Raw genomic sequence first — 17,841 nt, 5'->3', positions numbered from 1 at the left:
AAGAACCTACGGTAGAAGAGATAAAGTCGCTCCGCCCAGCGACTACTGCCTCTCGCCTCTTCAGGCTTCCCGGACCTTCTGCGGCCGCGGTGAGGGGAGTGAGGAGGCGGGGCCTATCCCGCCTGGCCAACCGCTTTCCGCGACTGTTGGTGCCCCGCCCCCGTCCGCGCGCTAGACCTCCGCTCCGCCCCCGGATTCCCCTTCTCCACCCCCTCCTCCCTACGGTCCAGCGGGGTATTAAGCGCATGCGCGCAGTGCTACGGAGTGAGCTGAGGAGGGGGCTGGCGGCGGAGGAACGCCCCCATCCGAGTGGAGCAAACCGCTGGAGCCCAAGCCCCGGGGGTACGCGGGGGACCCTCCGCAGTCGCTATGGAATATCGGTGGGAGGAGCTGACCCTAGCCTTCTCCCGGGTCTCCATGTTCCCCTTCTTCGATATCGCCCACTATCTGGTGTCTGTGATGACGCTGAGGCAGCAGCTCGGTGAGTCCCCTCGGCCGGGAGACGCGGGCCAACCTCCAGCGCCTCCGGGCAGGGAAGGCATCGCTCCCAGCCTCAGTTTCCTCCCGACGCCTCTCCTGGCCCCTCCCCCTTTGCTCGGCCCCCTTGTTACCCGAGCTTAATCTTAACTCGCAGACTGAGCGCCCTGGCGCTGGCCTCCCCGGCATGGTGAGGGTAAAATCTGACCATGTTTGTAAAACCCTTCTCAGACCTTATACGGGCAATGGAAAGTTAGCGCGAAGATGGAGTTGCTTCTCCCAGGAAGTAAACTATACCCATAATATAGATCCTCCCCCGCTTTTTCAGACCGCCCCCTCCTCTGGGCTGAACGTAGGATCTTGCCCATACATGGCGCTTAATGGACAAGTTCTTAATGTGGGCAATGGCTACCCCTGTGTCCCAGTCTGTATATAATTAACTTCGGCAGTCCAGGAAACACTTGCAGTCTTGGCTCTTGCCCGATTTGCCATTTAAGACAGGTGGCTAAGTGACCCAGAGCCAGAATCGGTGGCTCCAGTGTTTCTGTTGCAGTCTAAGCATCTAAAGCTTTGCCCGGTGTCGAAGTCATGTTCTTGTAAAGCATTTAAAAGCCTACAGTGTTCACAGTTGACGATCCCAGATCAGAAATGTTTGAGATTTTTTTTTCCTCCATTTAAAAAAATGACATCTCTTGAAATATTTACGTAGTTATGGGGCACTTTGCAACTCTGAAAGTTCTGTAAGTATTTAAATTAATTTAAATTAACCGCCTGAAAGTAAAAGTTAGAATTATAGAATTTGAATTCAAAGTGAGGTATTACTATCTGATTTGCAGCAGTTCTCCAATAGCCTTTTGCAGACCTTTTTTTTTTTTCCTTTTTCTTACCCCTCCCTTTTTCAGCTGAGAATTTTGCCTTACTAGTCAGTAAACATTTATAAAGAGCCTGCTACGTGCCAGGAACTGTGCTAAGGGTTAGGAATGCAAATATAGAGAAACAAAGACAGTCCTTGCCTTCTAGGGGTTTATAATCTAATGGGGAAAGACTGCACACAAAAGGAATTGAAGGGGTTGGGGAGAGGTAGAGAAGTGGGAAAGCAGTGGAACCGTGGAACCAGTGGGAAATCTGGAGGAAAACAGTGCTGAGCCCTCTCCTTAAGTAGAAGCCCATGCCCTCACTCTAGTCAGAAGGTCCAATCAGAAGAGCATTGAAGAGATGTGAGGACCAGGCAGATTCAAATTTGCAGCATAATCAGATTTCCTAATGATGCCTTCTCCTGGAGAAGGAAGGCAGATGGAGAGGTCCAAAGGGGTCCCAAAGCAGTCAAACTGGTGGGAAATTGGGAGAAAAACTTACCGAAAAAATCGATGGCATTTGCTTAGGACTCCTTTTTATCATCTCTTTGTCATCTTATCTCTCAAATGTCTTCTGCCTCTATTTCCTACTTCCCTCTTGTCTCATATGAAGAGGTAGCTTTTCTTGCCAAGGCAAATTGTTTTCTGTGCTCAAGTGATCCCCTCCCATCTTTTCTTCACCATCAGATCGCCCCTTTTGTCATTTCCAGTCTCTATCTAATCTTCACTTGCTCTTTTTCTACTTACTGGTTGCATCCCTTCATCCTATAAACACATCTATGTCTCCAATCCTCAAAGAAATCCTTACTATCTATCCCTGCTAGCTGTCATCCAATAGCCTTTTCATGGCTAAATGCTTTGAGAAGGCTGAGGGTTGTATACAATTGTCAGTAAATCAGTAAACCTTTGTTAAATACCCTCTGTGTGCCAGGCACTGTCCTAAGTGCTGAGCATACCAAAGAAAGGTAAAAAGTAGTCTCTGCTCTCAAGGAACTTGAAGTCTAATGGGAGAGATAACACACAAACTACTATAAATTAATAGAGGAAGCTAGGTGGCAGCAGGAGATAGAGTTTTAGGCCTGGAGTTAGGAAGAACTGAGTTGAAGATCAATCCTCAGATATTTTCTAGTTATGTGACCCTGGGCAAGTCACTTAACCTATTTGCTTCAGTTTCCTTATCTGTAAAATGAGGTTAATAATTATACCTATCTTAGTAGGTTGTTGTGAGGATCAAATGAGATAATATTTGTAAAGGGCTTGTACAGTGCCTGGCATGTAGTAAGCTCTATGTAAATGCTAGCTATTATTATTATTTACAAATTATATATATATATATACACACATATATATACATATACACAGGATAAATTGGAAATGATCAGTTCGATTCAGTAAACATTTATTGAGCACCTGCTATGTTCCAGGCACTGTGCTTAAGCCCCGGGAATAGAAAAAGAGGCAAAAGATAGTCCCCATTCTCTAGAAGTTTACAATCTAAAGTGGGATACCACATGCAAATAATACAAAGCAAACTATATGTAGGATAAGTATATGAAGCAAGCTATATATAGGATAATTAGGAAATAATTAACAGGAGTTGGGGAAGGCTTCTTATAGGAAGTAGCATTTTAGTTGGGACTTAGAGGAAGCCAGAGAGCTCAAGTAGTTGGATTGGAGGAGGGAGAGCATTCCAAACAGAGTGTGCCTGGAGCCTAGGGAGCAGGGTCTTGTTTGTGGATTAGCTGGGAAGCCTGTGTCACTGAATTGAAGTGTATGTATTGAAGAGTAAGGTGTAAGAAGACTGAAAAGGTAGGAGGGGGTTAGATTATGAAGGCTTTGAAAAACAAATGATTTTGCTTTTACTCCCAGGCTATAGAACCAGGGTGGAGAGTTATTGAAGTTTATTGCATTAGAATTTATTTAGGTGTGTGTGTATGGGTGGGGTAGGGTGTGAGGGGGTAGAGTCCCTGTGATCAAACTTGAGCTTTAGGAAAATCACTTTAGTGGCTGAATGGAGAATGGATTGGATGGAGTTGGGAGAGACTTGAGATAGGCAGATCTCTTGTTGTTAGTCATTTTTCAGTTGTGTCCAGCTCTTCAAGAACCCATTTGGGTATTCCTTAAGGCTCTATCCTGGGTTTTCTTCTCTTTTCCCTCTAAACTCTTTCCTTTGGTGATCTTGCTAGCTCCCATGGAATCAATTGTCAGATCTCTTGCAGATGATTCTAGATCTGTTTACCCACCCCTAAATTCTCTCCTAACCTCCAGTTTCATCTAACTAACTGCCCATACATTTCAAACTAGGTGTCCCATCAAAAACTCTTATACATCTTAAACCCAACATATCAAAAATGAAACTCATTATTTTTCCTCCTAATCCCTCTGCTCTTCCTAACTTCCCATTTACTGTCAAGGGTACTACTGTTCTCCCAGGCAACCAGGCTGGCAGTCTAGATATCATCATTTCTCACTCTGTCTCACCTCCCCATCTCTCAGGGCCTTTGGATCTCACCTTAGCAACATCTCTGAAATATGACCCCTTTTCTTCTCTGATATTGCCACCACCCTAGTGTTTGCCTTGTCACTTTATACTTGGGATTTTTTACCAGAAATAATCTGCTGGTGGATCTACCTATCTCAAGTCTCTCCCCACTGCATTTCATCTTCTATTTAGCTAACAGAGTGATTTTCCTAAAGCATAGGTCTCACCACGTGACTCCTTTGCCTCCAGGATCAAATACAAAATTCTCACTTTGACATTCAGAGCCCTTTATAACTTGGCTGCCTTTCTGCTTTCTAGTTTTCTTTTTTTTCTATTTTGAAATTTCTTTTTTTATTTGTACATATATGTTTTTAAAAATTTATTTTTAGTTTTCAACATTCATTTCCACAAAATTTTGAGTTACAAATTTTCTCCCCATATTTCCCTTGCTTTCCCTCCTGCCCCCCAAGATAGCAATCCTACTGATAGCAATCCCTTCCCCCAATCTGCTCTCTCTTATATCCTCCCCCATACTCCCTCTAACTTTCTGGTAGGGCAAGATGGATTTCTATACCCCAATACCTGTATATCTTATTTTCCACTTGCATGTAAAAAGCAATTTTTTTAACATTTGTTTTTAAAACTTTGATTTCCAGATTCTTTCCCTTCTTCCCTCCTTACCCACCCCCACTAGAAGATAAGCAATTCAATATAGGTTGTACATGTGTAGTTATACAAAATATTTCCATAGTAGTTATATTGTGAAAGACTAACTATATTTCCCTCCATGCTATCCCACCCCTCACTTATTCTATTTTCTACTTTGATCTGGCCCCTTGTGAAAGTATGTGCTTCTAACTTCCCTGTCCCCCAGTCTGCTCTCCCTTCTATTATACCCCTTTTCATCCCCTTCCCCCCTACTTTCCTGTAGAGTAAGATACCCAAATGAGTGTGTACGTTATTCCCTCATTAAGACAAATTCAGTGAGAGTAAGGTTGACCCATTCCCTTTCACCTTCCTGCTCTTCCCCTCCATTCTAACAGTTTTCTCTTGCCTCTTTTTTTATGACATAATTTACCCTATTCTATCTCTCCTTTTCTCCTTCTCTCATTATATTCCTCTCTCTCCTCTTAATGTTATTTTTTAGATAGCATCCCTTCCTATTCAACTGATCCTGTGCACTCTATGTATACATGTACACATATATACACACACTCACATATGAATTTATACACACATACATTCTCCTATGCATACATATATATTCTCTTCAACTATCTTTACTTTCTAGTTTTCTTATACCTTACTTCCTGACACATACACTTGATCCATCACTGTGACATTCAAGTAGTTCCACGAATAAGACATTCCATCTCTTGGCTTTGGGCATTTTCACCGAATGTTTCTCTTTCTCGGAGTGTTCTCCCTCCTCATCTCTCCCTGGCTTCCTTTAAGTTCCTGGCAGCTAGTATGTGCTTAATAAATGCTTGTTGACTGACTGAATTATGTATGTCTTGTTAGGTGAACTTCTGAATATTTTATATTGTATTTTTTGCATATTTATAATATTTTGTAGTTATTTTGAATGGAATTTGTGTCTTCCTTATGAATATATAGATGACTTAAATGGATTTATTTTATGCCCTGCTGTTTTAACAAAGTTATTGTTTCAATTAATTGTTTTAGTTGAATCTTTCAGGTTCTCTAAGTAGATCATCATTATCTGCAAAAATCATGTTTGTTTTCTTCATGTATGCCATTATTTCTTTTTCTTATCTTATTGCTTTAGCCAGAACCTGTAGCTATAAGTCAGGTAATAATGTGATAATGGACATTCTTGCTTTATCTTTGATCTTGGAGTTAGGAAGACCAGAGTTCAAATGTGGCCTCAGTTACTGTGTGACCTGTGCAAATCACTTAACCTTTTACTCAACTTCCTCATTTGTAAATGGAGACAATAATAGCACTTGCATTCCAAGGTTGTTAGGCACTTAGTATTTATTTACTATTTATTTCCTATTATTATTTTACAAGATGAGGTAATATTTGCAAAGTGCTTTGCAGACTTTATTATGAACACGATAGTTATTATTATTGTTACTATTGTTATCATTGGGAAGATTATAATAATGCTTGGTTTTAGATATATACGATTTATCATATTGAGGAAAGGCTTACTTATTCCTATGGTTTTTAGTGTTTTTGACAGAAATGTATGTCTTGTCAAAAGCCTTTTCTGTTATCTATTATATTAGTATAATAATACCATTTTATTATTTTTCTTATTAATATGATTTATTGTGTAGTTTTTCTATTATTGAAACAACCCTGTACTCTTGTTATTAACCCAATGTGGTCACAGCATGTAATCTTTTTGATTTGTTGTTATAGCCTCTGCTAATATGTTATGTAATTATTTTTGCATTACTATTCATTAAGGGTATTGGCCTATAGGGTTGGGTTGCCTTTTTTTTTTTTTGTCTCTGGTTTATATTTGTGTCATAGAAAGAATTTGGTAGGATCCCTTATTTTTCTCTTTTTTGCGAACTATTAGTATTGGACTTAAGTATTCTTCTAATATTTGCTAGCATTTTGATAGAATTCACTTGTAAATCTAGCTATTCTAGGTTTGTATTTATTGTTTCAATTTTTGTTTTCAGTTTTGTTAGTTTTTTTCTGTCATTTGGATGTTTTTTTAAAAAAATTTCTTGACTTTTCCTAAAAATTTTTTTTGGGTGCATGCCCAATTCATTGGTTTCGTTTTTTTCTCTCTTTTAACATCTGATAAAAGTGAAGTCAGAGTAGGGATAATGATCTGATAAAATATTGAGGGGTACAGAGACTTTGTTCTCAATGAGAACAAAGGATGGAGGCAGGAAAAATTCAGTTTAGCAAGCATTTATTATTCAGCAAGCCTATTATGTGCCAGGCACTGTGCTCTCCACTTCTTATGCTAAAACAGCAGACTTTGAACTCAAAAGACTCAGCTTTTGGCTGGGTCAATGTGACATTTACCTAGGTAAGTACCATATAAAGCAGAAAGGTAGAGTTACAGGAAAGATTCTAAGTGCTATAGATTAATTCACGGGGATTGAAGGTTCATTGTCAGCCTTAGTGGTGAGGAAAGGCCATTGAGTTGGACCTTGGCTGGTCCACCTTGATTTATCTACTCTATTCATTACCAAATTGCTTTGAAACTGCAGTGTAAAATAATTTATAAGTGAGGATAAAATGAGGTATTTGTAAAGTGCTTTGTAAACTTTAAAGTACTATATACATGCTATCAATATTACTGTGATGATAATCATGATGAATATGTAGAAATTACTAGAGGACAAAACTGGAAAATTAGCCAGACTAGAACAGGTATTAAAGAGGAGACCTGTATTGTGAGGGTATTGAAGGATTTATATAAGGTAGTTGAAGGAGGGGAAGATACCAAAGTTGTGGAACAAATCTTTGGCCTTATTGATATTAAAAAAGGTAAGATGAAGAATATCAATAACTACTGATATATGTTCTTACTGTTCTAGCTATACAAAATCTTGGAGTTACCTTTAAAAATTTTTTGTTTTTTAAAAATTAAGAATTTAAATAGCAAGCATGAATATTTTAATATACAGAGAACAGAAAAAGAGGGTTGTATATGAAATTGTGACTATTAAATACTACTTTTAAAAAAAGTATGTAATTTAGCACAGTGCTGATACTGCCCTCCTTGCTTGTACATGTTGTAGTGTATATGGGACCTTTCTTTCTCTCTTACCTCCTTGGAGTATATGCCCAGTAATGTTTTGACAAGGTTAAAGGATATGAATGGGCTGGTTATTTTTCTCACATAATTCCAAATTGTTTTCCAGAAAGGCTGTAATGAGTTTGTCACTCTGCCAACAGTATGTTAATGTGTTTGTCTTCTCACAGCCTTGCCAACATAGATGGTGTTTGGGGCCCTGCTATCCCAGGAGTTCTTGACTGCTGGGTTCTGGGTTTCCCTGTTTGGGGTCTGAGGGGAATTGAGTGGTTTGAGTATCCCAAGGCTTCCTCCTGCCTCAGGATATCATGCTGCTTTTCCTAGGCTGGCTTGCCTCTCCCAGTGGTGGCAGTTGGTGAAAGGAATTTATGTCAGTCATTTTCGCTTAACTTAGCAACATTAATTCAACCACCACCTACTTAGTGTCTGCTCTGTACAACAAACTGTGTGCAAGGGGCTGGGAGAGCTACAGAGATAAATTAAAGCCAGACCTTGACCACCAGGAACTTATAATCCTGTTGCTGATGGACACATGTAGACAATACAGATTTGACTCTGATAAGGTAAAAGAAACAGGAAATGTTTGTCACCCTTTCTTCTTTCATAAACTCAAGGCTGTTTTTGTAGTAGTCATTGTAGTTACTAGTAATAAAAGAAGGGGAAAGGGATAGGCATTTTTGTAGTACTGGGTACTATGCCAGGCACTTTACAGAGATCTCATTTGATCCTCACAATACTGCAAAGTAGGTACCATTATCATCACCATTTTATAGTTATGGAAACTGAGGCAAATGGAGTTTAAGGGACTTGCCCAAGGTCATGTAGATAATAAATATTCCAGGCTGCATTTGAACTCAGATCTTCCTGGCTACAGGCCTAGTGCTCTATCCAGTGTGCCATCAAGCTGTCACTCAGAGAACTAAAATTGTTCTCTATTTAATATTCTTGCTCTCCTTTCCCCTTAAGTGTAGGTGAGGGTCCAATATGAATATTTAGAATTGAATAATTATAATGTGAGTGAGTTTCATTCATAGCATTACTTCATATTGGCTTTATTTTTGTTAGCATTATATTTTCATATCGTAAGTCCATTTCTGACATGCTGAAATCTATGCCTTCTGCATGATTTCTACAAGTTAATGACATTTTCGTTAACTAAATGTATCTTTAAAAGTGTTATCATTTTTGTTCATGGAAGGACTTCTGTAACTAGAATGTTAAAAATACAATTCTCAAAATATTGGGACATGTGATTTATTGAAATTTTGGTCAGTCAATCAGCAAGTATTAATTGAGTCCACTATTTACTGGAGCTGTGGATACAGGTAAAATGAATGAAACAGTCGCTATAGGGGAGATGACAAATACATATATGATTTAGAAACTATTTAGATCTTACTGAAAATACTTATTGTACTAAGCAGCATAATTTTCAATTTTGTTTGCTTCTTTAATATGAGGAAATGAATTATTAATTTGGAGAAAATTTAGTTCTTACAAAGTAGGGGAAAGAATGGTAACAGCAGTTTGAGAGGTACATGTAATCAAGATAGCCCAGATTCTTCTTGTTTGGAATATACATTTCTGTTTTTGTCATGGTTAAATATTTTATTTTAAATCTGTTATAATTTGGATTTATCTTAAGGAATTTGTGTTATCTGTAGTATCTGTGACTTGTTTAGATTCTTCCATACTATTTGAAAAAAAAGATGAGGTTCTTTTTTAGATAGCAATAGCATATTTTAAACAAATCATCAAAAAACCAGCTTCTTTTGTACTTAAAATAGCATGTGTGGGACAGTTGATTTTAAAAGGGCAGTATTGGTAACAGATTTCTCCTGTCTAAACAGAAGTAGTAAAATATTTATAAAGTAGGTCATCTATTTAAAACAAATTTTTTTTTAATACTTTGGATATTTTAAAAAAAGATATACAGGATTTTGAAACTACTAACTTAATTTGTACTGGCAGCATGCTTATTACCCTTGAAGTGATCTATACCCTTCATATTCCTTTTTCTTTCATTATTTACATATATAATTTGTATTGTATTAATGTATATTTAATTTATTATGATTTAGTCCTCAAAAGTTACTTGAGGTATGTAGAGTTTGAATGACTCAACCATAGTCACATAGCTCCTTTGTTGTTGTTCTTCAGTTGTGTGTGACTCTTCATGACCCCATTTAGGGTTTTCTTGGCAGAGATACTGGAGTGGTTTGCCATTTTCTTCACTAGCTCATTTTACAGATGAGAAAACTGAGACAGATTAGGTTAGGTAACTTGCCTAGGGTCACACAGCTAGTAAGTGTCTGAGACCAGATTTGAACTCATGAAAATGAGTCATTCTGAAACCAGGCCAGTGCTCTATTGATACACTATGCCAACTAGGTGCCCAGTCACATTTTAAAAAATATATTTAGAATATATTTATTTTTGGTTTTCAACATTCATTACAACAAGATTTTGAGTTCCAAATTTTCTCCCCATCTCTCCCCTATCCCCCATCCCCAAATGACAAACATTCTAATTACCCTTTCCCCCAATCTGTCCTCTGTTATATCCCCCATTCCCTGCCCTCCCCCTTCCCCCTTCCCCTTTTACTTTCTTGTAGGGCAAGATGGATTTCTTTAAAAAAAATTTTTTTTTAAGCAATTGGGGTTAAGTAACTTGCTCAAGGTTACACGGCCAGTTATTTCTGGGTGTGGGGTGTGGTGCTAAGTTTCTGGGCCCAGATTCTATCCCAGGTCATCCCCACTCTGGGGCTGGCTCTTACTCACTGCGCCACCTGGCTGCCTCTAAGCAATTGGGGTAAAGTAACTTGCTCAAGGTTACATGGCCAGTTGTTTCTGGGTGTGGGGTGTGGTGCTAAGTATCTGAGCCCAGATTTGATCCAAGGTCATCCCGACTCTGGGGCCTGTGCTCTTACTCTGTGTGCTACCTGGCCGCCCCAAGATGGATTTCTGTAACCCATTGCTTTTATATCTTATTTCCTGGTTGTATGTAAAAACAATTTTTAACATTTGTTTTTAAAACCTTGAGTTCCAGATTCTCTCCTTCCCTCCCTCCTCACCCACCCCCACTGAGAAGACAAGCATTTCAATATAAGCAATTGTAGTGCCAGTACAATATTTAAAGTGCCCATGATCATGATAAAGACCGTGACTATAAATGTTCCTGCATTGCACTTGATGGCAAAATATAACACTCTCCATATAGAGGACAGAAGCAAAGCATTTATTTAAATACCAAAAAAACAAACCCCCAAACCATTAAGCCTGTTCCATCATAGTAGTAAAGAAGTTAACAAGCCATAACAACACAGAAAGCCACAACATCCTTTAGCCTTCCCACAAACCACTATGAGATCAATAGTTACTCACGAATCTATCTGCCTCCTTGCCTGAGTGTCTTCTCCCCCAGCTGTCCAGACTAGCTCTGACTCCCAGCTTCATGTGGCTTTGCTCTACCCTTCAGCAAACTCCTTATACCACAGGCTCCATGTGACTACCTTCAGCCTATTAGGGGGCAGAATTTATCTTCAAAGCAGGGAAGCTTCCTGTGGGGGCTCTGCTCTACCCTTCAGCAAACCCCTCCTTTCACAGGCTCCAAGTGATTACATTCAGCCTATTAGAGGTCAGAGTTTACTTTCAAAGCTGTTAAGTTCTTCAAATTCCCCTAGGGGCAGGGAAGATCTTCAAATTACCATTCCCATTACAGCTATACATGTGTAACTAGTTATGCAAAATGTTTCCATAGTAGTCATATTGTAAAAGACTAACTATATTTCCTCTGTCCTTTCCTGTCCCCATTTATTTTGTTTTCTCCTTTGACCCTGTTGCTTTTCAAAAATCATCCCCCCCTTTTATCCACTTCCCCCCTGCTTTTCTGTAGGTAACATACCCAGTTGAATATGTATGTTATTCCCTCGTTAAGCCAAATCCAATGAGAGTAAGGTTGACTCCCTTTCACCTCTCTGCTCTTCCCCTCCATTGTAATAACTTTCTCTTGCCTCTTTTATGTGAGATAATTTACCCTATACTATCTCTCCCTTTCTCCTTCTCCCAATATATTCATCTCTCACTTTTATTTTTTAGATATCATCTCTTCATATTCAACTCACCTTGTACCCTCTGTCTATGTACACACACACACACACAGAGCCTTCAGCTATCCTAATACTGAGAAAAATCTCATGAGTTAAATATCATCTTTCCATGTAGGAATGTAAACAGTTCAAATTTAATAAGTTACTTATGACTTCTCTTTCCTGTTTACCTTTTCATGCTTCTCTTGCTTCTCATATTTGAAAGTCAAATTTTCTGTTTGGCTCTGGTCTTTTCATCAAGACTGCTTGAAAGTCCTCTGTTTCATTGAATGTCCATATTTTCCCCTGAAGTATTATACTCAGTTTTGCTGGGTAGGTGATTCTTGGTTTTAATCCTAGCTCCTTTGATCTCTGGAATATCATATTCCAAGCCCTTTCATCCCTTAATATAGAAGTGTTTCCACAATACTTCAAATTGCTCCTGACTGCTTGTAATATTTTCTTCTTAACCTGGGAACTCTGGAATTTGGCTATAATATTTCCAGGAGTTTTCTTTCTGGGATCTTTTACAAGAGGTGATCGGTGAATTCTTTCAATTTCTATTTTACCCTCTTGTTCTAGAATATCAGGGAAGTTTTCCTTGATAATTTCTTGAAAGATGACATGTAGGCTCTTTTTTTGATCATGGCTTTCAGGTAGTCCAGTAATTTTTAAATTAACTCTCCTGGATCTGTTTTCTAGGTCAGTGGTTTTTCCAATGAGATATTTACATTGTCTTGTTTTTCCATTCTGTTGGATCTGTTTTTGTAATATCTTGATTTCTCATAAAGTCATCGGCTTCCATTTGCTCCATTCTGATTTTGAAGGAATTATTTTTTTCAGTGAGTTTTTGAGTTTCCTTTTCCATCTGGCAAATTTGACTTTTTAAGGCATTCTTCTCCTCATTGACTTTTTATACCTCTTTTGCCATATGAGTTAGTTAATTTTTTAAGGTGTTATTTTGTTCAATATTTTTTTGGGTCTCCTTTAGCAAACTATTGACTTGTTTTTCATAATTTCCTTGCATCACTCTAATTTCTTTTCCCAATTTTTCCTTTACTTCTCTTACTTTATTTTATTTTTTGCCTTTTTTTTGGAGGGCAATTGGGGTTAAGTGACTTGCCCAAGGACATATGGCTAGTTTTTTTGTGTTAAGTGTCTGAAGCTGGATTTGAACTCAGGTTCTCCTGACTCCAGGGCTGGTGCTCTATTCACTGCACCACCTAGCCTCTGCCTCTTACTTGATTTTCAAACTCCTTTTTGAGCTCCTCCATGGCCCGAGATCATTTCCTGTTTTTCTTGGAGGCTTTTGATGCAGGAATTTTGACTTTGTTGTCTTCTTTTGGTTCTGTGTTTTGTATCTTCTTTGTCACCAAAGAAGGATTCTATAGTCTGATTTCTTTTCCTGTGTTTGCTCATTTTCTCACCCAATTACTTGACTTTTGAGCTCTTTGCTATGGTAGAACTCTGTTTCCAGAGTGGAGAGTCCTGTGTCACAGCTGTTGTCAGAGTTACTTCTAGGCACCTGCCTCAGAACTGTGATGAAGATTCCCTCTTCTCAGCCCCGACAAGATGTGCCATGCCATTTGTTTACAGGTATACATAGATAAAGGGCACAGGACCAATTTAACAGGAAGGGATGATACTTAAAAGGTGAAATTAAGAGGTGAGAGAGGAATATAATGAGAGGAGATGGGGAGAGACAGAATGGGGTAAACTATCTCATAGAAGAGGCAGGGGAAAATGGTTACAATGGAGGGGAAGAATAGGAAGGAAAAAGGGAATGGATCAACTTTATTCCCATCAAATTTGGCTCGAGGGAATGAAATACACAGTAAATAGGGTATCTCATCCTATAGGAGAGTAGGGGGGAAGGGGATGAAAGGGGGGATGATGGAACGGAGGGCAGGCTGGGGGGGAGGGAAGTTGGAAGCACCCACTTTTGAAAAGGGACAGGATCAAAGTAGAGAATAGAACAAGTGGGAGGTGGGATAGGAGGGAGGGAAATATAGTCAGTCTTTTACAATATATCTACTGTTATTGTTTTGCATTAACTACACATGTACAACCTATACTGAACTGCTTATCTTCCCAGTAAGGGTGGGTTAACAAGGGAGGAAGGGAATGAATCTGGAATTCAAAGTTTTAAAATCAAATGTTTAAATACACACACACACACACACACACACATACTATTATTAATATTATTTTGCATGTAATTGGGAAATAAGATATACAGGCACTGGCAAAGTTGAAAGGCGGTATGGGAGAAAATATGGGAGAGAGCAGATTGGAGGAAGGGATATCCTGTGGGACTGCTATTTTGGGGCGGTGGATAGGGGAAAAACGGGGAGAAAATTTGTAACTCAAAATCTGGTGGAAATGAATGATATAAATCAGAAGTTAATAAAACATTTGAAAAATGGAAAAAAAAAAGATCACGCAGAAGGCTTTAGCCCTGTTACTAAATAGAAATAAAATAAAGTCTGAGTAAAAAAAAAAAAGATCTGACCCCAGGATGACCACCCCTGACTGTGACCTAGATCCGAGCAGAGCATGGCAAGAGAATCCTGCCTCAGCACCAGCAAATAGATTCCTGCAGTTGCCCTCTGATCAACTGCTTGGTCCCCCTACCATCTGTGGGCTTGGAGCTCCAGAAGGAGCCACTGCCACCTCCAACCCCCTGGGGCAGGGGCCATACTGTGCTCTTCTCTCACCCAGGTCCAACAGAGTTTCCCCACTGAGCTTTTACTTTGTCTTTGTTTTTTGTGACTTGAGAAGTCAGGAAAGCACCACAGCTGCCAGTGATTCAGTTCCCTGAGGTCTGCTTCCACACAGTCTGTGCCAGTGCAGCCCACATGGGTCTGTGCTCTGCTGCCAGCCCAGTGCGGTAGGCTCTTCCTTTTGGCTTGCCAGGCTCTCTTCATCAGGAAATTTGTTTCACTCTGTCATTTTGTGTGATTGGTAGCTCTGAAATTTGTTTAGAGTCATTTTTTACAGGTATTGGAGGTAATTAGGGATGACTTTAAACAAGTTCCAGTTTTCACTCTGCCATCTTGGCCCCAGTCACGTATTTGGTAAGACATTTTGGGATTTGGGGCCAAGATTTAAAAAAAAATTATTTCTATTTATTTATTTTTATATTCATTATTTTTCTCATTTTCAAAAAGCTGGGATGGTTTATTTTTTGTCCTGTGTAGTTTTTGCTTATGATTTCTTGAAATATTACTCTGAAAAAACAGGCTTTAAAAAAAAAAGGACTTATGTTTCAAATGGAGCTACTTTACCCTGCCTTTAAACCAAATCACTATATTTCATCGCAGTCTACAACAAGTCTTTGTGGCTCATTGTTTAGATTTTGATGGCTTAGAATGAATATAAATAGCAATTGTTTTCTGTTCTGGCCAGAAACTCTAAAGGTCTTCCTCTCCCAATTAATTGATAGTTTTCTGATGGTAACTTGGGCCATTGGTATCTCCATTCTTACCTAGCCTTAGTCATTGGACAGTGCCTCAAAAAACTGGGACCTGGGAGCGACCTCATTTAGAAAGGCCAACATCAGCCACTGCATGCTGGCCAGTTATCTTGGCTTTTGTCTTGCTACTGGACTCCTATGACTGTGGAGGAGAAAGTGAGGTAGATCACTTTGCCCAGCTCTGCCTCATTTAAATACAGCTCACCTGGAAGTCAGGACATCACCTTCCGGATATCCTTAGTCCTATTCCAAAAGGAACAGCAACAATAAAGTCATGATCTGAACCAGAGCTCTCTAAACTCCAGGTTTAGCTTGCTTTTCCAACTCTTGCCTCTATTGTTTTCCTGCACCTTTGGAAGAATGAAAATATCATTAAGGCAAATTACAGATTTATCAGCTGCTCTTACATTGACAGAGAAAAAGCTCCTGGTAGCAGATGGCTGGTATAGTTGAAGTTTCTCATCATTAATTATAACATAATTCTGAACTAAATTTATCTCTCAGATTTTTCACCTAATTTTTCCTCTTGTCCTGGTTTATAGTTTGTACTATGTTCCTACACAGTTTTGCTTCTGTTTCTACTCTACTGACTCTTACCAAAATGTTCTCATGATATGGGAGAAATCTTGATAGATTTCTAGATCTCTTCATATCTGCATATGTTCTTGATATATAATGCTGCTTTTTCCTTCCTTCCTGCTTTCCTTCCTTTGTTCCTTCCTTTAAATAAGATATATGTCCTTCCAGAACCAAATTCTTTTTGATGAATTTGACCCTTTCAAGACTCATCTGGGAAGTCAAATTTCTATTAACTGTGTTAATTATATATTTATAGATATGTGAAGCCTTGAGTTTTGTTGCTGGTTCTCTTTTTGTATGTTATCACTTGAGAATAACTTTTTTTCTGTTGCTTTCTATGGCACTATGCTTGTTGGATATATATGGACATTTTTTTTCCTTCTCTAGCCTCCCTTTTCAGTACAGAGCTCACTTGATTAGATTTGTAAGACTCCGATTAATATGTCTTTACTGATCCTTAAAAGTGCATTCTATCCCTTGCCAAGAACTCATCTTTTGTATATTTCAAGCCATGGTGCAGAGATATAAATTCTGTTCTCAGTTACTACTTAAAAAAAAACAACAACTCTCTTTACACTATCACAAGATAACTTCTTTGAGGTTCATACAGTCCAATTTTATCATTCAGTCCATATTCAGGTAGCTGTTACCTACCACCTCCTAGTACATTCTCCCCTTTTTCTCACTGAATTCAGTGCCTGGATCAGAGTGTCCCTCTCCATCTCAATTCCTGTACTTGTATTAAGGGACTTCTTTGTATGTGTTGGGGTTACTTCAAGTACCCAAACTTCCATGTTCCCTCAGTTTAGTCCATTCCTATGACTTATTACTTCATTCCATCTTGGCTACACATAGGGTGGTTATTTATACTCTTTATCCTTCACTCAACGCATCAACTGCTATACATGATTGGAGGAAATCATGAAACTGCTTTTTAGATCCACTGCAAAGTTATACCATTTAATCTCAGTTGGGCTTTCATTTCAGCAAGATAATGGTTCTACTCTTTCCTGATCAGTTCCCTATCTTACTGACAACAGCAGCTGTTCTAAACCATATATTCAAGTTCCCACCCATTTCCTCATCTTTTTTTGTTAGGGTCTCACCTCATATTTCACCATAAAAGTTGAGGCTATTCACCAAGATATCTTTCTTCTCCCCTCCTCATCACATAATATTCAGACATCATCCAATAATATACTGTTTTCACTACAACCTCTTTAGAAGAGGTAGCCCTTCTCCTTACCAAGACCAACTCCTCTACATTAACTTTCTTTTTTGTTTTTTGCTTTTTTTTTGAAAGGGGGAAGGTGGGGCAGTTGGGGTTAAGTGACTTGCCCAAGGTCACACAGCTAGTAAGTGTTAAGTGTCTGAAGCTAGTTTTGAACTCAGGGCCTCCTGACTCCAGGGCTGGTGCTCTATTCACTGCGCCACCTAGCTGCATCTTCTACATGAACTTTCAATCACATATCTTCCTGTCTTCAGCAGACTGCTTCTACTATCATCCCTACTCTTTCTATAATCTTCAATCTCTGCCTCTCCATTGGCTCCTTTCTGATTGCCTACAAACATGCCCAAATTTCCCCTAACCTCAGAAAAAAATCATTCATCTAGATCCTATCATGTCTGCTAACAGCTTGTTCTTTATGTCTTCTCCCTTTTTCAGTTAAACTTCCTGAAAAAGCTGTCTATACTTGGTAGGAATGTGGTGTACTCCTCACACTATATTCTAAATCCTCTGAAATCTGGCTTCATTCAGATCTCATCCTTCAACTAAAACTGCTTTCTCCAAAGCTACAGAAGATCTCCTTATTGCACAACTAATATCCTTTTCTCAGTGCTCATGCTTCTTGATCTCTTTCTTGGTTTTCCTTTTACCTATGTGATTGCTCTTTCCTAGTCTTCTTTGTTGATTCTTGATATCATAATTGAAGATGTCCTGCAAGGCACTGTCCTTAATCCTCTGCTCTCTCTTTATTTTTTTATTTAATGATCTCTTTGGTTCCCACGGGTTCCATTTTCATCTCTATGCTGATGATTTCCAGATCTTCATATCCGTCTAACCTTAGTCTCTCTCCTCAGTTCTTGTTCCACAACATCAACTTGCTGTTAAACATCTTGAAGTGGATGTCCAAT

General features: G+C 38.9%; 1 protein-coding gene across 1 annotated transcript in view; it reads left to right on the top strand.

Annotated features, from left to right (window-relative positions):
- Positions 1-217: 217 nt before the first annotated feature.
- TMEM38B (transmembrane protein 38B) overlaps positions 218-17,841 on the top strand; it is an 88,186-nt gene continuing 70,562 nt past the window's right edge. Inside the window, exon 1 of the mRNA XM_069090644.1 lies at positions 218-481. Coding sequence (XP_068946745.1) covers positions 370-481 — 112 coding nt within the window. The 5' untranslated portion in view covers positions 218-369. The remainder of the gene's footprint in view (positions 482-17,841) is intronic.

Source organism: Petaurus breviceps, unplaced genomic scaffold (genome assembly GCF_028583685.1).
Source record: "Petaurus breviceps papuanus isolate PSGF00001 unplaced genomic scaffold, PetGlider_PUasm1.0 187, whole genome shotgun sequence".
NCBI classification, from domain to species: Eukaryota; Metazoa; Chordata; class Mammalia; order Diprotodontia; family Petauridae; genus Petaurus; species Petaurus breviceps.
The sequence above is the reverse complement of the archived record's forward strand: the minus strand, read 5'-3'. Positions and strand labels throughout refer to the sequence as shown.